The 21,759-nt window shown below is 34.1% G+C and overlaps 1 protein-coding gene and 1 long non-coding RNA gene across 27 annotated transcripts in view; one reads left to right on the top strand and one right to left on the bottom strand.

The window, feature by feature from the left end:
* Window positions 1-21,759, top strand: part of LOC143202918 (uncharacterized) — a 196,216-nt gene that overhangs the window by 65,753 nt on the left and 108,704 nt on the right. The gene's annotated exons all lie outside the window — the stretch shown is intronic.
* The window catches only part of mtd (TLD domain-containing protein mustard), a 141,346-nt gene continuing 119,652 nt past the window's right edge, over window positions 66-21,759 (bottom strand). For 8 of the 26 annotated variants that reach the window (XM_076414847.1, XM_076414856.1, XM_076414849.1 and 5 more), the window contains 15 exons: window positions 19,606-19,679; window positions 19,344-19,548; window positions 18,426-18,664; window positions 17,954-18,158; window positions 16,755-16,947; window positions 16,541-16,700; window positions 16,247-16,477; window positions 15,258-15,376; window positions 13,477-13,767; window positions 11,855-11,988; window positions 10,286-10,518; window positions 9,014-9,142; window positions 8,752-8,826; window positions 3,708-3,989; window positions 66-2,103 (listed from right to left, as the gene is read on the bottom strand). In XM_076414847.1, coding sequence (XP_076270962.1) covers window positions 1,792-2,103; window positions 3,708-3,989; window positions 8,752-8,826; window positions 9,014-9,142; window positions 10,286-10,518; window positions 11,855-11,988; window positions 13,477-13,767; window positions 15,258-15,376; window positions 16,247-16,477; window positions 16,541-16,700; window positions 16,755-16,947; window positions 17,954-18,158; window positions 18,426-18,664; window positions 19,344-19,548; window positions 19,606-19,679 — 2,882 coding nt within the window. In that variant the 3' untranslated portion in view covers window positions 66-1,791. Of the gene's footprint in view, window positions 2,104-3,707; window positions 3,990-8,751; window positions 8,827-9,013; window positions 9,143-10,285; window positions 10,519-11,854; window positions 11,989-13,476; window positions 13,768-15,257; window positions 15,377-16,246; window positions 16,478-16,540; window positions 16,701-16,754; window positions 16,948-17,953; window positions 18,159-18,425; window positions 18,665-19,343; window positions 19,549-19,605; window positions 19,680-19,738; window positions 20,518-21,759 lie in introns of those variants that run through there. The other 18 variants (XM_076414851.1, XM_076414842.1, XM_076414845.1 and 15 more) reach the window with 8 other exon arrangements.

Genomic DNA, 21,759 nt, shown 5'->3' with positions numbered 1-21,759 from the left:
AAACTAACAGACTGTTCACGATTAGCTTTGATTCTTATCTAGGGGGTAGTATTAAAGCACAAACATTTAAAATACAATTGTTTTATTTCAATCCATTCTTATTTACATGTTCTCTTTTTACAGTAGATTTCTAACGAACGTTTATATAATACATAAATGGTAAATAAAACTTATTGGAAATTAATGAGGTCTACAAACTAACAAATAGTCGTATCCTGACAGTTATTTATTTTAATTATAGTGGATTCTTATCACAATGCTAACTATTAGAATAACAAATATCTCAATGCATCAGATTATCCATTACTAAATCACAAATGATGAATTCGCCAAAATATATTTATGCTATATATGTCTAGCTTTTACAATAATTAAAAATAGAATCGATTATTGATATATATATATTTTTTGTTTGTCTACGCTGCTCCTTAGGTAAAAATCTAATAATGTGCTCGAAATAATATCGATTCCCAACCGAAACGATCAGTATCGATGATAACAACAAAACAAAAACACGGACTGAGTAAAAATCTGTAGTTCTTATACTAAGTTAAATTTCATTTGATCCACATTGTATCTATTTAATATCACCTTCATCTCTGTTCGTACCGTCGTTTCCTTAAATACAGTAGAATATGTGTATGAGTAGGATGTCGTTCATTGTATAGCTTTCTTTGTTGAAAGAAAAACATACTTTTTTATGTTTCGTTCGTGATGACATTAAGAAATCAATATAAAAAAAATAGCTTGATTTTCTTGTACCTAAACAATTTTTCCTCTGTGTATGAAATCAAATCGTTCCGAAGTTAAAGGAGTACAATCATCGTAAAAAATAGAATACAACCAATTGTGCATTTCTCAAAAATTAAAGCTAGAACTATAGTTCGTCGACCTATATAGGACACTTCCAGTGCTTTTTAGTTGAAACCTCCCTAATTATTTCTAAGTATTCCCCTTAACATTAGTCCACTGTTACCAACGAAAAACTTCTTTAAGCCTATACGATAAAATTGACAAATCGTGATATGGCAGGTTCACTACGTTCCTAATTGACAGAAAGACACATTTAAACAAGCCGGAGCGATGGCCAACATCTATCATCTACACAACTAAGAACGAAACAAACGGACTAACTCGGCCGGTGCTGCAAGGCAACGTCAACTACACGATCATTATTGTCGGTATACATTATCCTTTAAATAAAATACACCAAACAGTTAGAATCCCTCTTCACTAGCGTGTGTTTTATCAATCGAATATGTCGCGCCTTACCTTCTGAAACAGATATCCTCTTAGTCGCGCCTTTTCACTATCTACTGTAGCTAATGCGTATGTACTTTTAGTATCCTAGTCTAGAACACAGATCTAAACTCTCTCAATATATGATCGGTTAGAATTAATTAATCAACTACAACGAAACAAGCGAAACAATTTCCGTGTACGTTTTCCTATTATGGGAGTTATGCCAGCTTTTGGTTGATTTACTCTTGGGTAAAGATTCGTTGTAGCAGTGTAAATAGTGATTGGAATTTCGAAGCTGATAAATGAATATTAAGTTTTCGAGTAAAATGGTAACTAAATATATATTTGTATATATCTTAAAAATAAATATTTCATCGTCTACTAGGTTTTTACCAACTCTTAACGGCAATGCAGTAGTGTTAGTACTACTAAGCATGTTCTATTTTTTTTGTGTTAGCGGTCTTTGTTTGCTTTGTCCGCTAGTGTCCGTCGTCAATGGTTATTGTAGAAAATACACATTTAAAGCTCTTTGTTATCTTAAACTAGTCCCTAATTGGATATGAACGCCCAACATTCCAACGTTTTCACCACGAAATCGATCTTGGGCGTCAGCGGCTCGTTGGCGTAGGTCTTGCAGGACTCGGACCGGCCTAGGTAGAGGTCCCCGTCGAGCCACAGTCCGAATTTGCCGTCGCCAGCCCCGATGCTCAGCGACTCATTGTTCCCCTTGATGAAGTACAGATTCTCGCCGGTCCAGTTGTAGACCTGAAAGTGCGGCGTGAACCGGAACAGCAACGATTCACCTGTGCCGTAGAAATGGTCCGATACGTGTAGGGCGCAAGACGTTAGAGCACCAAATACCTGTTGAATGAAAAAGTCTTTTTAACACGTTGGCCTAAAATGATAATTAGATTTAATCACATTACATTATTAAAAACTCTACTTCTAACATAGTTATCATAAAAAAGCATTAAAAATGTATGTGTTATTTTCAAAGGTCTTACGAATTATCTCATGTAACTGTAACAGAAATCACTTCGCGGAAGCTGTCGCTTCTATAAAGTATCCATAGAGTATTATATAGAGGTGTAACTTAAACGTTTTGCGTGGTCACACCACTGAGGCCACTTTTTTTGATTGGTTCGTTTGAATTGCCCTACAATGGCATTTGGTTGGATTTGGATTTCTATAACGCGTTGTTTGTTTCAGTTTGTTTAAGACGCCATTTTTATGTTGCTGACATAGAGTACTTTCAGCATTTTTGTGACTTAATTATAATCACTAATATTTAATTATAATGTATCTTCAGTCTCAAAACTGTCGTGTATCCAGTGTATGTGCGGAAATAAAAAACGAAACATCGTTTTCCTTGGAAGAAACAGCCCAAGTTAGCTAGCTTAAGAATGTGTGCGCGTGACTTATCATTGTTTTTAACTGATGTGTGACTGCAGTGTTTGAAGATGATCAAGCGTAATAAACCCAAGTTCTTGCGTGGATATGTGACAATAGATGAAACATGGCTCCATCATTTCACTCCGAAGTCCAGTTGAGTCATCCGAGTGAACTGCACACGATGAACCCGCTCCAAAGCGTGGGAAAACGCAAGAGTCGGCTGGCAAGGTTATGGCGTCTGTATTTTGGGATGCGCATGGAATAATTTTCATTGACTACCTTGAAAAAGGAAGGATCATCAACTATTATATAGCGTTATTGGACCGTTTGAAGGACGAAATCGTCGAAAAAGGGGCGCATTTGAAAAAAAAAAGAAAGTGCTGTTTCACCAAGATAATGCACCGTGTCAAAAATCCATGAATTGCGCTTCGAATTGCTTTCGCATCCACCATATTCTCCAGATCTGGCCACCAGCGACTATTGCCTGTTCTCAGATCTCAAAAGAATGTTCACTGGGAAGACATTTTCGTCAAATGAAGAGGTGATCGCCGAAACTGAGGCCTATTTTGAAGCAATGGATAAATCGTACTACAAAAATGGTATCAATCAAAAGTTGGAGGGTCGCTATAATCAGTGTATCACCCTTGAAGGGAATTATGTTGAATAAAAAAACTAATTTTGCCAAAAAAATGTGTTTTACTATGGTAGGCCGGGCACTTTTCAATTGACCTGTTATATGTATCCAAGAAAAAAAAGCCGAGAAAAAACAGCCTGTAAAGAGCAGCCAGCCCTTTGTTTACTTGTTTTAAGAAGTTCACACACAATAAAATATAATTGTATTTCTTGTATTTGAACTAATTTTTATAATTATATTTTTTGCTAGATTTTTTAATAAATTTCCTGTTCACTGACTTTTTGTTCTTTTCCCAGAAGCCATCTATCGATATCAGCACTGATATATTTCGAGTTTAATCGTAACTGCACAAAAACGGCAAGTAAACGCAGGACGACATAACTCGTGTAGTTGGCGTCCTAGAAAAGAAGACACACAAAAATAGTTAAAAGGAACTTACGTTATTGTCCGTGTCTTCTATAACTAACAGGATTGGCGATTCCAACTTGGACATCTTCCTGTACATGCTGTTCAAGCTGAAGCCATGCTGGCTGGTGCTGAACACCAGCGTCCAAGCGTATCCTTCCGCCCTGGCCGGCAGATGTCGGCACAAAGACTCGCGGTGGTAGTCGGTGAGGATCTCAGTCAGTCCTATTAGGTCGGGAGGCGAAAGATCGATATCCAACGAAGGCGTGTCATTGCTCTTGTAGGCTCGGCGGAATTCGTCAGACATAGATGTCACCTAAACAAGAACTCTATCAATGCTGGTCCCTAGGATACGGCACGGCGATTCTAATAGAAGCGGTTCTACACATTCAGTTATTAGGCCTATAAATTAGTTTTAAAGAATTTTTTTTGTCGCGAAAAATCGATACAATGTATTTTATTCAAAGTATCGCCCATCGATACACGTTACTCTCTCCCATCTTTCAAGCAATTTAGGGATTACACCTCGAAAGAACGACGTATCTTTTGAGACTATCTAATTGTCGATTCATTTTTTGGTATCTTCATCAGAAATGAAGCGCTGCTCAGACAGGACACGGCTCATACGTCGGAACAAGTGGTAATCAGAAGCAGTAAGGTAGCACTTCCCATTTTAATGTTTCCAAATATGATTTCACGGGTTTTGCGAAATATTCGGATAAGTTAGTGTGTGCTAGAGTGTGAAAAATTAGGTGGGACACCAGACATATGTGGAACCGCACAACACTTGAGATAAGGAGAGGGCAGACGACGCCAAGAGCCAGACGAATACGTTAACATTGCATCCCCTTAAAACATATCCGATGGTGTAAATAAATCAATATATTTTGAGAAGTGAGTCAATTCGATTGAAAAATATGAATAACCCGTAGAAAAGTGAATTTCACAGAATTATTTGGTGTACATTTTTCACAGAAACGAGAAAATCATCATTGGATAGATCTTTCCCTTCCTAGAAATAATCACTAATTAGGTGGGAAGAAGAACGGTTAAACCAGTAATTTTCACGCATCTTGACGCACAATCCTAACAATTTAAGTGTTCGAACAGCGATCAGACAGTCTTCATTAGTACATAATATTCAAATAATCGGCCAAAGGAATGCACAATTGATGCCACTTTTGATAATGTGAAGGTTTTCGTCACTAATCGTCTATACCCGTCTATCTTTACAATTAATAAGTTTTAGGGTAAATAAAGTATGTTGCCAATTTTTTCTTTTAATAATCGGTAAGAAAAGTACGCACAACACAGTGTCTCTTGGCTTGAATTTCGATTTCGAATAGTATAGAAGAAACGGTTTCTTGTGTTGCTCCCAACAATTTTACATATTCTTTTGCGTTTTACGCGGATTATCGTCGGGTAATGCCTTCAAACGCTTGTCTTATCAAAATCTCCACTTTTAAAACGTCAAAACTAGTATTCACACGGTGAAATCGATGGAGTATGATTGCCATCAGCTTCGCACAGCATTCGATGACCTTCAGTCGCCTTTTTCTTTAAATTTAAGTAAAATGTGAAACTCCCCGTAATTTCGATTAGCTCGGTACGAATTCCAGGCATTTTCAAAGCACTGAAAACATTTTTTGTTTACACTTCGACGAAAAGACACATTCTGAAAAGTGAGGCTTCAACATGAATTTGGTTACAAATTAACCCGATGCGATTTAATACACGCTAACACTATCTCTTATAGATCTTTTGAAATTAATTTATAGGCCTGGTAAATGTTTTGTATCATCCAGAACGTCGAGCGTGACTAACCTGTTACTGTGGATGATGCAAAATCGTAACACCGATGTGTATCAAGCAACTGTGAAAATGTGCGGTTTTAAACAAATACTAGACATCTTTGTCCGTAATATAAAAATTATTTTAATTGACGTCCACGTCCACGATTATACAAAGGATGACATTTCGGGCCAGTTATTTGCGACTGTTTTATTTGTCAACGCGCCTCGCCACGCTCGTTAACTATGGAAAAACAATTGCCCCGACTATTGCAACTACCGCGTCGCCCACTAGTCCGGGGGGCACGGTTTATTTCTGCGGCATCGGCCGGATATTTTGAATTGACGCCAAAACGTTTTACGCCGCTGATTGGCTACATTTAGATTTACCGCTAAGAACTAATCGGCTAATAACATTCCACATCAATTCTCGTAAACTAATCAAGCTACTACGCAGCGTGTAGTGTTGTTTCCAGGTTATCTGGAGGTTTCTGTTTGGTTCGAGCAACTTGAAAAAGGTGGGAATACATTTTAATACTAAAATATTATCCTCGTTTTTAATACAAAGAAAAAACATTCATCTTGTAAAACACCATGTTTACGAATTTACGAAAAACTATTTTAAAGTTGTTTTTAGATCAAAATAAAACTTACAGTACAACACTAAAACAGATTTTATTAATAAATAGCAAGTAATTCGGATAAAAATCCTTCAATTATGAATCATTTTAATTTAATTTTTTTCTTGAAAAATCTATAGTCATACTTTAACAAAATAGACGGTAATTATCAAAAAAAGATTAATGTTTCTATACAAATATTCACTAAAGATTTAGTTGTGCAATATAAATATAACATCATAATAATATAAACACGGAAATATACTTACAGTAGCTCGAATATAATTAATATAATTATCATTAAATATTCACTAACATGGATAGCTAATTAATACAAAATTAAGCTACTTACAACTATTTTAGCTTTCGTTTTTCCCATAATAAAACAGCTGACTTACTGAAAACACTGTTCGCCAAAGATTGGAAGGTCGAGCGGTTCGTTTTAATTGTGTGCATCAAGACCCAATAAAAACACCAAAACAAAACCAGAAAATGAAAACAGGCTTATTAAATGATGATCCAAATACCATAAATAACATATGAACACATGGCGTATTAGATTAAATGAAGCAAGCGATAGAACGAAAAAAAAAAACTAGTCGAAATTCTTGGTCGGGTGAAAGTTTCCCCGGATTACTTACTTTAAACAACTTACGTTAATTTTAACTTTTAGGATAAACATAATGAAATGCAACATTTTTGGAATACTCACTAACGATGCCACGGTTTTCATTTTTCATTTCTATTACAGTTACAACGCGACACTGGTTAAAGTAGTGAAAATATTTACTAAAAAAGTCAGTTATTGTGTAACAGACCCAAGGTCAGATACCCCGGCGCTGTACATGGCTTAACAATATGTAGCGGTACTCAATGAACGAAAAAAAAAACGACCAAATTATAAGAGAAAAAATTGGTCCATTAAAAGATGATACCGAAACGACGTAGAACCGTTCGATTGTCCGGTTAGACGTGTCACATATTACAGAGAAGAACCGCTATCGCGGTCGTGAATACTATCGAGATTTAATTTATTCTGATACACGCCACTAGCATTAATGGAAATAAAAGTTGTTTTTAAATTGCCGGTGATTATGCAACTTTTTTTCAAAGACCTTCACAATTTCACCCGCTTATCGAATTCAATTGAACCAATCGAATTTGTCGGTGACCTCATTGGACGCACCTACGTTACATTTTGCAAAAAAAATGGTCGATACATTAAAAGTTTATGGGTAAAGTTCGGATGTTAAGTCGCTTAGTACACTACATATATTTTTTGCACATAATCGAATGTTCGATAAGTTAGTTGAGTATTCAAAAGCGGTATTAGTTTCATTGTTTAATTAATCATTATTGTATGAACAATACTTTATCTTAATTATACAATGTGTGGCTGTAGTCGCTGGCAATTAATTTTTGAATTTATTAATTAAAAGGATTTAAACGTTATTCCATCACTATGACTAAACTTGGATCTACCACGACTGTCGTGAATCAAAATAAGGGACAAAAGGGTGCGCGAACCTAGTACAGAGTGAATTAGAGTTCATAGATCGGTCAAAAAGGACTTAAAACCATATCACTAGAAAGTTTATTTCTTTTGCTTTCAAATTAGCAGCTCAATTACCTCCAAATTGGTAAAACAACAAAAAGAGATCATTGTAGTAAACCTTTTGACTTGAGAGAAAAAAATTAAGTGAAAAGATCTAGTTACAGTGATAACATTTTTGAAAAAAAACCTACAGAAAAATAAATACTATAATCAATTGAAAATTAATTCTGCATTAAAAAATGTTTTACCACCAGAGATTGTATGGAGTTGATCTCTTATTAAGAACTATTTTGATTGATGTGTTGACCATTCATAAAAAGTATCTTTAAACATTTTAACCAAACTAGATAAGTATCAAACTTACAGTTCCATACACAGTGATAGAGAAAGCACTGCACCATGATAACTGACTGTTTGGTTTGAATTATGACAATGAAAATTGTAACGGCCTTATGGTACTGACTACTAGTTAATAAACTACAATGATAATAATTAAAGCAGTCCATCGAGATATTAGAGAAATAAAGCACAAACAATAGACAAGCAAAAACCGATAAAAATATTCACAGTTGTAGTTCAATCGATTTTTTAAAAAGAAACCAGATGATCCATCCTATATTGTATTATAAACGTGACTACTTGCTATTTTCCACACATATTCACAACACAATATACATATGATCAACACACTTACAGTTCTGCAATAGGTCAAATAAATGATAGACGAGTGTAATAATAAATAATGCTGTGCTTATTTAATAACACTTTTACAACTACTTAATGAATATTTGATGATTTTAACGAAAATAATCTTTTTTAACACTTATTTTTAAGCTTCTTAACCAAGATACTCTCTATTTACGAGGAATATGTAATCCCCACCTTTTTCTCTATAGATAGATGCTAAGGAGGATAGTTAAGTTATTTTTAAGTCTTATTGAATATTAACATGTTTTTTTTCTGCATCACATTAAATGGGGTTTAGTTAATATTTAATAAGATTGGCAAGAAGACATCTAATTGTCTATACAGAGGGGAGGTATTAAGGATTCTATGAAGAGATTTTGTAGACACAGTGTGAGTTGTAGTGGCGTGCGTTAGATGTACTGTCACCTCATCAACACTGCCTTCTGACATTGTCTGCGTCTTGATGATGTTGTAGATCTTAGCATAAGGAGCCTTGATTAGCTGCATCAAAAGCAAACCAAAGCTCAGATATTGTCCTGATTAAATAAATTAATACCACAACAACAAAAATATTTTGCCTCCAAAAAAATTGAGGCATTATACGTATTAAAAAAATCATTATAGCATGCAGAACCTTATATATAAAAATCAACATCATTATTAAATAAACAATTGTTTTACGACATACCTCCCAACTTTCTTTGGTTAGTTCAGCTATTTCTTCACCCTGACTACCATGACGACTGGCAGATGGCGTGGCCTCCTCGCTCCACAATTCCGTGTCCACATCGACCAGCATGAAACCTCTCTCTTTGACCTGAAACGGTGGATGATGCGTTTAAAAAAAAACCTTAATGGCCGACGTAAAGATTTCGTTTTGAAATTAATGGTCCCAGTAATTTTGCGAACGCGTGTCTGAATTACAGTCATTAAAACCTTTAAGAATGAAATGCAAATTGTGGAAAATTAAACTTAACAGCAATTAAGGCAGTTGTTGTGCAAGCAGAAAAAAGCAATTTCGGTCCATAACCCGATATCGTACATTCGTACGGTCTCATTTCCTCAGGTCACTCATTTCTGATCGTAACCCTGCGTATTGTAGAATACATTGGAATTAAATAACTACAGTATGAACTTCAAAGACGTTTTGAGATGTATCCAAAGGATCAGATGTCAGATAGGTTTTCTTCTTCATTTTTTGAATTTGGTTGGAAAGTACACTCTTATCAAGCTTGACTTGAGACCATTTAATTGTCATATTAACGTTCGTAAAACTCTTGAAATGGTAGTACTTGTACTCGCGTATATAAACATGGAGCTACGAAGTGGCTAGTGCAAAGGATTGCAACAATTTTACGCATTTACTTTACCAGAAATATAAGTTATTTTCGCAAAAAAATGGATTTGAAATAATTATTACAATATAAATTCTGGTCGAGAAAGATATACAAGCAAGAACTGTCTGGATACGTGAAATTCAAACTTCGGTTTGAATGAACTGCCTGCCGCAATTTGTAAATTCGTTTTAGAATCAGACAATATTTTCCTTCTCATTTTATTCTAGTTAAAAAGAGAAACAATGCTGTCTCATTAGTTCGAACACGTAAACGAATGAGTCTGTCAAAGTCGTCCGGTACTCAGACGCATGCAAAATTCTTGAAAGCAATAGTGATAAAAGGTTATAACTCTAACCTATAAACTATTACGCCTGTATAATTAACTGTAGCTTTTAGATGTACTATAATGTTAAAATAAATTATATATGATAAATTTTTTGTTCAATTATTTTATTTAGATTAGAATTTTGTTGTATGTCAAAGCCAAACTGAACTAAAACTCCGAGTTGATGCGGAAACGTTGCGACATCAATTCAGATGACGTGGGTTCACTGCTGTTTTGAACAGACTATGTTTTTCTGCCAAATCAACATTCGTTACTCGTAAAATACTAAACCACATACCTTTTCTTCGTCCAATTCTCCATATAGATGCGGTACCCATCCCTGTACAAACTTGTATAGTTCATCAACACGATTCTTAGGTATGCTAAACCAGTATTCCGGCCTCATTTTCTTCTTGCCGTAAGACATCAAAGGCGTGGACTGTGGTATTTTCTTGTTCAACGGCTTACCCATCTTCAGTCTAAGATACAACGGAGGGTCTTCGCACGACCGAGCTGGTCTTGGTATCAGTTCTACAACAAGAAATTGGCAATTTATCGACTCGATAGGGCTTCGGCAAAAATGGTACTGGAGAAGAGCAATACATATAGGATAGAGAAAAAGTGAAAGAACACAAGGTACTCGTTACCGACTTGGCATAAGCGATATTTTTTGAAGTACGATTACATCAAGTCGGTAAGAGATCAAGAGTAAAATTAATAAGTATAGAGTTGAATCATGCTGTTATTTGTCATGCTGAAACCTACCAAATGAATTTAACCCATAATTTGGTGAGCGAACTGCAGCAAAAAACAGAAATAAGCACTAAAAAACTTGATATATATAAAATGTGATGAAATGTTTGGTGTAAAGTTAATTGTCAGTTTTGAAACTAAGCAAGAATTGTTTGAATTAGTTCATTATTTTAAACGGAAGAAAATGTAATAAATATTTCTTTTTCCTTTTGAAGACTCTATATCCTTCACAATATTACATTAGTACCTATAGTCCGTCAAAAATATCTTATTTCTGACTATTTATGGGCTTTGGCATTTTCAATCAGAGTAATCACAAATATTAAGCAACAATCTGAAATGTATCAAAACAAGCAAAGCGCCAAAACGTTTGCCGGTTTATTACCTCTAATTATTATCAGTGTTCAATATATTATCAGTGAAGAATTTTTCAGACATTTGGCAACCAGGCGTCCTTCCAATAAAACAGCCAATACGCGTCATCAAAATTTATAATGCAACGTTGCCGCGCCAAATTTAAGTTTTCCTTTATTTTGACTCTGACAGAAAAATAATGTAAATAAAATAACGAAATAAAAATAACGTTATAAAATATCATTTATTTTAAGACTCTAGTATATCTAATGCATATTTATTGAAGAATTTAAACTAAAGTTAATTAAGAAGCCACAATAGCTTAGAGTTGTTATATTTTTATTTTGTTTATATTTACATATGACAACGGTGTCGACCGGCACCAACACAAATCGAATTTTATAGACCGATTTGGTTACATGTTCTGAAGCATCAGATTTCATTGTGTATTTTTTTAACTATGCTAAGTAGTAAAATGAGAAAGAAACATGCTCCCAGTTTAAAAGGGATTTTACGTTTTTATAGACTGAATTTGGCAATACGTTCGACGGTATTGATGTTAATTGGCAGTTTTGTTGGAAGGACTATACGTGTCCGGACACATTAGACAGCACTCTATCTCTTTTTAACTAGAATAAAATGAGAAGGAAAAACGAATTTACAAACCGCAATTGGTAATAAATTCAATGTTGTAATTTCACTGTTATTTTGGACGGAGTATAGTTACATTTTACCCGATTAAGTACAAGAACCAACTTACTATCCACGGAAACAAATAATCCAGGTTTGTCTTCCACAGACACCATCGATTTGTAGTCTAATCTTGGTGGCGGTTCTTTCTTTTTGGAACCACTTTCGGTGGGTTGACGGATAAAGTTACCAACTGACGATCTCCTGGAAAGAAAAATTTACGTGTTAGAACGTTCAAAAGTATAAATAGATATATAGCCCTATATAATCTGTTGATGTGATAAACTATAAATAACAAATAAAAAGTTAAAAAGTGTGCATGTACATTTATTTTCCTATGAATCTACGTGTAAAAAATATAGGACTTAATTTTTTATTTTCAATAACTCCTATTACACTGTGTAACACAATTTTTTTAACATAAATAAGATTACGTGTTCTGAATTCCTTATTATCATTGTTAAAAACATTGTCTATCGATATGGTTGTCTAACACGTCAAGTTCCTTAGTAATAGTGTGAATAGTATTACTCCACAATGGCAACTGATATCCTTCCATGCCCATTGCATATAACTAATTTTAGACTTAATCAAATACAAAGAATACGGAAAGTTTGCGCTGAATTAACAGTTGTTGCTGTATTGCTTGGCCTACAGGGAGATTTCACGAATGTTATTTTCTCTGTTTGTGGGACAGTAGACACCCCACAAAAGCATTACGAAGTTAGAGATTGACCAAATAGAACTGACTTTGTGGTAAATCAAACGTTAAATATGAATATTTTATTCCACAAGAAAATGTGATTCTTCCACCCTTACATATTTGAAAACTATTTTCTCTAAACTAAGTGATAATAAATTAAAAGAAGGCATTTTTCTTGGAACACAAATAAGAAAACTTAAAAAAAACAATGAATTAGATGAAAGTCTTACCGCGAAAGAGTTAGCGGCTTGGTTATCTCTAAAGAAAGTAATTATTGGATTTCTAGGCGATCTTAAAGCTGCCGAGTCTTTAGTGAACGATTTGTTATAAAAATTTAAAAAGATAGGGTATAGAATGTCTTCAAAAATCCATTTCTTGCGTTCCTATTCGGATTCCCTATAATCTTGGAATGACGAGTGACGAACAAGGTGAACGCTTTCACCAGGATATGAAACAGATAGAAGAGCGTTATCAAGAAAGATGGAATGCTAAAATGTTAGCAAATTACTGCTGGTTGGTAATGAAAGAGGATTCTACTGTTCACCAGAGAAAAAGTTGATATTTCGTCGTTTTCTTTCAGAATGTATCACTCCGGTCACAATGATCACATAAACCTGAGCTATTTTTGATTCATTATCTATTTGTAAATATATATTAGTAATTTTTATGAAATTATTAACATAAATAAATAAATATGATTTTAAATTTTTATACTGTCTTTATTTAAAATATAATTTAAATTATAGTAACTTTATAACGTACCATTTAGGTGTTACAAAAATTCGTTTTAGTTACTGTTATAGAGCAAAAAAATTGTCACACAGTGTTATCAACGATTATTACTTTGCTTGCAAAAATATCAATTGACACACGAAATAATAGAAAAAAAATTAAGCCTCTTTTGATATAGCGTATATATACGGGTTACGACATATTTACATCCAGGACATGCAGGGAAAATGAACCCAAGGTGAAGTACGCACACATACCCAACAGCACTGACCGTAGACCCAACTGTAGCTCCCACCTGGGCACTGACCGCGCCCACGGTCGAACCCACGGTGGAGCCCAAGGCGCCCACCTGAGCGCCGACAGCGCCCACGGAAGCGCCCATCGAACTGATGATGTTCGTGGGGAAAAAGCTGGTGGACGAGACGCTCTCGCCGGTGAGAGGCGGTCCGCCACTACCGGCGGAGTGCGGCCCCCCCGAACCACCGCTGTCCTCGGAGGGCGTCTTGGTGAACAGACCCGTCCCGAAGTCCACCAGGTGAATTGGGGAGCTTCAATGTGATGCAAACAAAACAATCTTTATGGTTAGTAAAATGAGGCAAATCTATTAGATGATTAGTAGTTGCTATTAAATATCGGTTATTTTAATAAATTAGTGCAAATCCATGTTATATTTATTTAAAATTTAAGTTAAATTAGATTTAATTTCAATTTCATGTAACAGGTCAAATGAAAAGTCCTGGGCCTACCATAGTAAAACACATATTTTTGGCAAAATTAGTTTTTTATTATTCAACAACCCTTCCCTTCAAAGATGATACACTGATTATAGCGACCCTCCAACTTTTCGAAGCCATTTTTGTAGTATGATTTGTCCTTTGCTTCAAAATAGGCTTCACTTTCGGCGATCACTCCTTCATTCGACGAAAATTTCTTTCCAGCGAGCATTCTTTTAAGATCTGAGAACAGGAAATAGTTGCTGGGGATCAGGTCTGTAGAATACGGTGGATGAGGAAACAATTCGAAGCCTTATTCATGGATTTTTGCCATCGTTTTCACTGACTTGTGACACGGTGCGACACGGTGCATTGTCTTGATGAAGCAGCACTTTCTTTTTATACAAATGCCGCCACTTTTCGGCGATTTCGTCCTTCCAACGGTCTAATAACTCTATGCAATAGTCGCTGTTGATGGTCCTTCCTTTTTCAAGGTAGTCAATGAAAATTATTCTATGAGCATCCCAAAATACAGACGTCATAACCTTGCCACCCGACTGTTCCGTTTTCCCACGCTTTGGAGCGGGTTCATCGTGTGCAGTCCATTAGGATGACTGTCGATTGGACTTCGGAGTGAAATGATAGAACCATGTTTCATCCATTGTCACATATCGACGCAAAAACTCGGGTTTATGACGCTTGATCATTTTCAAACACTGCTCCGAATCATCAACTCGTCGTTGTTTTTGGTCAAGTGAGCTCGCGCGGCATCCACTTTGCACAGAGCTTTCTCATACCCAAATATTCGTGAATTATATGACGTACACGTCCAGTTTATATCTTTAGAGTGTGTGTTATTTCATACAATTTCAATTTACGGTCATTCAAAATCACCGTCTTCCGTGCTCATTTCACCACGTTCAAACTCAGCATACTAATCCTTGATGGTTGATTTTCCTGGGGCAGTGTCGGGAAACTCGGCATCCAAACCAAGTTTTTTGTTTCAACTGTATTTTTTTCCTTCAAAAAGCAATATTTTATCAACACGCGAAATTCCTTTATTAATTTTTTTCACAATAACAAAAGTTGCTTCATTCAAAATGCTATAATTCACAAACTAATGATCCTACAGCCGTCAAATTTATACAAGCATGTTTTGAGGGTTAAGGCTAACAAAAAAACATATGGATTTAATTCTAGTAGTGCCATCTATGTATCGGGCCGGAGACTTTTCAATTGACCTGTTATACAAAAATGTAATAATTTATTAAAATTTGTTAGTAAGATAAACTAGTAAAAAACATAATATAGACCACAATTATTACCTCGAGAATACTTTTGAGAACAATGAAGAATGTTGAACATCCGCAGACTGCGGCTGACTAGGAGTTATTTCATCTTCTTTTTCTATCCAAGATAATGGATAAGACAGTCTTTTTAACATCTGAAAAACAAAAGACAAAACAAATTAATTGTGTTTATTTAGAAATTTGTTCTATGTTGTATTACAAATATTGCTACAATTATTGATAATAATTCATTAAATTCGCTGAGCAGCTATCATTAGCAATATTGCCAAAGTAAAATAAAAGCCAAAAATATATGATGTTTTTACAACGGTTTTTGTTTAAAACCGACTTGTTCTTTCTTGACACTTTACAGTACATAGTAGGCGAACCCAATTATTAAGTTTCAATTCCAAGTTATAATTTTACTAATAGTTTGATGATCTCCATTATTCAACATATGTCAAATTTGTCAGCAAGCTCCTATTTCTCCATAATTATTTTTTTTACACCAAATTGTTTTAATATCATACTTTAGATGAAGCCAAAATAACTCATTTTCGGAAACTTTTTAGCATTTTATGGACAGCAGGCGTTTCTTCAGCTTATTGATTGATTTAAAAATAATCTTGTTTCTGAAAAATTGTGCCTTTTTAAAGAATTGTTTGATGTTGCACTAAAATAGGATATATATGAAAAATATTGTTACAATTATTGAGAATAGGAGGATATTAATTTAAAGGCGTTCAGCAGCTATCCTTAGGAATATTGTTGAAGTAAAATTAACGGTAATATGAATTTGTTCTCCCTACTAGGACATTTCCCTAGCAATGTTTCTGAAGTTCTAAAAGTAGCGAGAAATAACACATTGACAAATCTGACGAGTAAGGAAAATGTTTTATAATTGTGTTTGTTTTTAGCTAAATACCATGGCCCAGACTTTAGAGTTACAGGTCACAATAAGCAGACCATTTTCAACATATTTTTTAAAAATTGTAGCAATTATCTATTATTTCTTAGCATCTTACCTTATTTTTCCTACTTTCAGACTTTTCAGAATCATCTTTGGAATCGAGCAAACTTGTGGAGAGTTGTGCTGTTGATGTATCGGCATCACTGCTGGAATCTAGACTGAATGACACGCTGTTAGTCTTCTTCCTTGCGGGGCTATCGGTATCGCTGCTTAAAGAATGGGTAGGCGCTATGGTAACCGGAGGTACCCAGTCCTTTGATAAAACTATTTCTGCATCGCTATAATGCTGCAATATAAGGGGGGGTTAATTAATTTTTTAAATCGTCAGGAATTCATGGGGTTAATTTACCTCCTTAATTGGAATAGGAGCCACAGGTTGCAGAGGAGTTTCCCTAACATCAATTCCAGAGTCGTGACAGCATTCTTCCACCTCTCCATCGTGTTTCTCTTCTTCAATATGATCGTGAATCGAAGATGGAACAGCTGGGATTTCGTCAGTATCAATCGACCTAAAATAGTAACTGGCGTCAGTTTCGTCTTCGGACGAAAGAACATCCGCTTACTGTCTATCTCTTGAGGTCATTGGCCAGTGATGATCCAATAACGATCTTCGTCTATCCTCTAACGTCCGCTGTTCATGTTCCGGCTCATCCAAATTCGTTGGCGTTACCAATTCCCTTTCGAAAGCCTTAGGAAAGGCGTCACCTTCCCGCTCTGTACATGAACACACAGACTCAGCATCATCAGTACCAGTCACTACGACAAGACCACTAGGCTAACACACAATCCCATGCGAAGTCAAACATATTTACAGTATGTCTACACAATTTCCATAGCCTACCAACTTTTCTTTTTAGGAGTAAAGAAAATGGACAAGAGATGTAAATATACATATTACATTTAAAATAATATAACTTGAATTTTACTCATGTCCTCTAATAACCCTTTTAATATCAAAAGATGACGTATTGAAATAAATTGTTCTGTATTAAAAATAGTTTTAAAATAGAAAATGTATAATTTGCCAACCAATGTTATCTATTAAAACAAACCATAAATGCGATAATGAACTATGTTTCGAGCTATTAGGACAAACAAGGATTTATCTACAACCATTCCATAAGAAATACATGGAAACTTTGTAGTCATTCACTGTGTACTAATAGAAATTAGTTATAATATTAGAATTAGTTATATTTACATACAGTTGTGTTCTAAAAGTAATTGTAAATAAAAACATTACATATTAGAGGCATTAATGTAATTAGAAAATAGTTAAGACATAAAATCATGTGATTATTCATTAATTCTGTTGTAAATAAAATGTTATTTGAGAACTACATGTCATTTGCGTGAACCTATTTCTCTTAAGAGATCAAAATTATGGGCCAATAGCATCATGATAACGTTCATTTTAGGTGCCTTCACATTTTCGCCCTATTTCATTGATTTAGCTCTGTCGAGCTTTTTACTATTTCATAAGCTCAATGAACAGCTTCAAAAATAGAATTCAACAGTTTTGAATACTGATAAGACAAAATGAAAAATAAATAACATTTGGATTTTCTCTCAAAAGTCTTCCTATTTTCTAGTAATAGTAATTTTTTAATAATTCAATTCTTCAACATCAATAATTATATTACTTTTAGAACAACGAAGAGTGTCTTGTTAAATATTACAGAACAGACAGAATGTTTTTTGAGAATATCTTTACAGCACAAATATACAATAACATACAATTGGTCAAAACAGATTTGCTCACCTAGTTCAGGGAAAGTTTCGTCCTTTACCAATAAGGAATCATGCTCCTTCTCCCCTTTGGGATAGTAAATTTCTGCCTTTTCAGTACTGCTACTCGTGTCCAAATGACCTACCCGCATATGAGCTATATCGTTGTAAATTGCTATGTTTACTACGAATTCCATTGGTGCTATGACACCATAAGCTTCAGGACCTTTTTCGATGACCTATAATAACCAGAGAAAATAATCTCTAAAACAATATACACTTTGATTTTAACAAGTATTAACTATGTATTGAGGTTTAAACAAACTAGAATTGCATTTCTTTTACAATAAAGGTGTTTAAATAATAAATAATTTAACATTTATTTTGATAAGCCGCATAATGTTTGTATTTCGTTTTTCTTTCAATTTAAAGTATTTATTGTTCTTATCATTTAGTGCTATACATTTTTATAGATAACGTTACTTGCATAAGACTAAGCTACTAACCAAGGCATCTGATACGTTAGGATCAAACATAACAGCATTGGGAGTGACCAGTAAAACTCCAGATACCACACCTTCTCCATCAGTAATGTGTCGTACATTGATTTTGAGGAAACGCTCTCTGAACACGGACAGTGGTTCTTCCTCGTGTTCTGTTGACGAACCCTGAGTGCAGGAGGGTGTTCTGACTCTTTCCACGTGACCGGGTTTGGGACTGACCGGCCGCAAGTTGTCCAAGAGTTCTGTAAAGTAACGAAGCATAATTTAAAACAGGATTTTTTACGATAACTGTCACAGCCAGCTGATTTTGATCGTTAGGCAACTATATATTTGATGTCAAAAATAGGAAACAAATATGGATTACTAAGTTATAAATTATATAACCCAACAGAAATACATTCGATAAAGTAATTATTTAAAATGCTTCAAAGTTTTTAAAGGATTGATAAAGATACTTATACCGGAACTTAGAACAAAAAACTGTATAGATAGTAATCAGAATTGTATCAGTTGCCAACTGTTCACAATAAAATAGATGCAATTGGAATTACAAGTTATTATTTAACTTACTGAACATAAATAAATACGATAGCTTTGCGGTTGTGTGTTGTTTCACTTGCTTGAATAATACTAGTGTAACAGGAAATTATAACATTGAACATATCAACTAGACAATTTTACGTTTATCGAAAATTCGTGTCCGATAATGATTGTACGTTTTTGTTTTGTTTTAAACAGCAACTAACAATATATACAAGGGTTTTTTTTATGTTCCAAGCATCAATTTTATCTTGATGTTAACTTTATTTTAATTAATATATTATCGAATTAGGCGTTTAATTATTTACGTTGTTGGTGTAATTATTAGTCATGTCATTTTCGGTTTAATGACGTATGAAATAGTTTTCTATTTGTGCCTACCTTTTTCTTCTGGTGGTAAATCATCATGAGTATCCTCAACAGGCGTAGAACCTCCCGAATCATCTTCATTGGCTTCTCTCAGCGGGACGTAGAGTTGCTGGCCGGGAAATATGTAAGGAGTTCCTAATCTGTTCAACTTGGTGAGTTCTGAAGGTGTAGTATCAAATCTAGCTGCCACAGACGTAAGAGTATCCCGGTCCGCTACCTGCAAAATGATATCATTAGTCATGACCGTCGTGTGATGATTACAAGCAACTTGTACCGTATAAGTAGTTGTGTTTTCTGGCGGTCCAGTTTTCTTCCTTTCTGACAAACTGTTTGTGGAGCCATCTAGATCTAAAATAGAAAGAGGAATTAGTAAGGAACTTCATATTAAAAAAAAACGCACGTTGAACCTTTGGTTATATCAAAGCAAAATGATTTATTCCTGTAATAAATCACAACAAATTTATCGAAATCCCCATTGCGGTCTATAAACACACACGATGAGGGATGATCTGTGTCAAAATAATTGTTTATAAAGTCCATATTTGCTAGAAATATATTTATATATATAACAACTATATATTATAGTGATCCGTGGGATGCCTACATTGAAGTTTTACTGCTTTTTAATTGACGACTAATAAACTGATTAATGGCAACTGCATTTCGTTAGGACATTTACTTGTTATTGTCTGCCGATTTTTTTGGTTTAACTGTATAATAGTTGGAATTTAATTATTGGTCTAATGCATATAAAAAATGTATTAATCCATAAATATAATGAATATCAATTAGAAATTTTTATTCAATTAAATTTGATACATATTTTTTTGTAGTCGCAAGGTGTAGATGAATTAAAGAATATTTTTGGAACGCTTTTTCACTATTCGATTAATTTTTTAAATTAATTTAACAAAATACAGCAAGTGTTGACTGTTTCTGATTTGTTAATATAATAATCACGAGTAAGGTATCCATTAAAGCACTTTATGAATTCTGCAACTGTTCACTATTTTAATTTTTGGGCTAGATATAGTTTCTCAAGTATATAAAACACAGGTTCCTTTTATTATTCCTTAAATCGAATCAACAGGTTTGTTTCTCGATAAATATACCTAACACACACTTAAGAGTAGCACGCGAGACCGGATCAAATAAGACTTACTTGTACGAAATTATCGCAGACTATTGCTGGAAGAAAAAACTATTAACCACACGTTCGCATAAAGTAAAGCTTTTTTATCTTTTTATCTTTTATCGTTTAAGCAAACATGTGCTTGGCAACTTTTTGCCTACAGCAGTATAGCAGCAAATGAGCCAAGGACGTGCACATATATAGCGACGACGCTACTAGTTTATAACGGCTTAATCTGCTGTATGGGTCATATTTCAATCAAATATTTTTTAATTCTCATACGAGGCTGCTTTAAAATGTAATACGATAAAAATTGATTTATAGGTAGGACTAAAACAATACATTATCTCTAATTTTGTCGGTTATCTTTTATACTAGAAACTGGACACTATACGGCGTGGTAATAACACTGTTTATATTTACCTTCACATTTATTGATCATCTATAATTCATTTTCGATGTTCTCGGATATTAAATTTATGACATCAAGATTCTAACCTCAACAAGCTGTGGAGCATAAAATATACTGTTCCTAGCTATATATTTTGTGTTCTAGAGTAGGTTAAAGCTAAATATATACAATTGTTAGTCAAGAGATTAAGAAAGTAGCATATGGAAATCAACTTAGGTTTAATCCATCTAGAATGTAAATTAAAATTTGTAAACAAATTACTATATGTAAACCTTATCGAACATATTGTTGTTTCGTGACTTGGTTCCAGTCGCATTCATAATATCGTCAGAAATCTTATTTCGAATAAAATATGCTAGAATTTGTGGCTTCGGTTATAATAATTATTCTAATTCCTTATACCATTTAAAGCAATCTAATAGACTGGGTTTTATAAATTCTTGAGAATTTTAGTTCACAATTTATTTTAATATTTTGTGGAAGATTTAGTGATAAGAGTAAAATTGTCGAAAACATCTAAAGATAAAAATAAAAAGGATGAAAAATAATTATATTATGTGTTATTCTAGTTAAGAGAAATAATCATTAAATATCAATAATCATTTAGTATCTGGTTTTTATATATAATGTCAATATCTAAATTATAAAATTACAGCAGATAATTTAAAATTATTTATAAGTTTAGAAATATGTAATATCATAGTATTTATTTAATTTTTGAAATTTCCTTTGAAATGTCTTGTAGAAATTCAACACGGTTGGAACCATGAATGATTGGAGAGATAGAGAGTTAACTGGAAATTTTCGCGAAATGTTTCGCAACATCCAACATTTAGATGTCGCTACTTTTAACTTATTACCTGTTTTAATCGCTATGCTAAGAG

The sequence above is a fragment of the Rhynchophorus ferrugineus genome, unplaced genomic scaffold, assembly GCF_030347505.1.
Source record: "Rhynchophorus ferrugineus isolate W39M unplaced genomic scaffold, kcgeb_rfMv2 rfM9, whole genome shotgun sequence".
In the NCBI taxonomy this organism is placed as follows: Eukaryota; Metazoa; Arthropoda; class Insecta; order Coleoptera; family Curculionidae; genus Rhynchophorus; species Rhynchophorus ferrugineus.
Note: the sequence above shows the minus strand (reverse complement) of the source record. Positions and strands in the feature narration are given on the sequence as shown.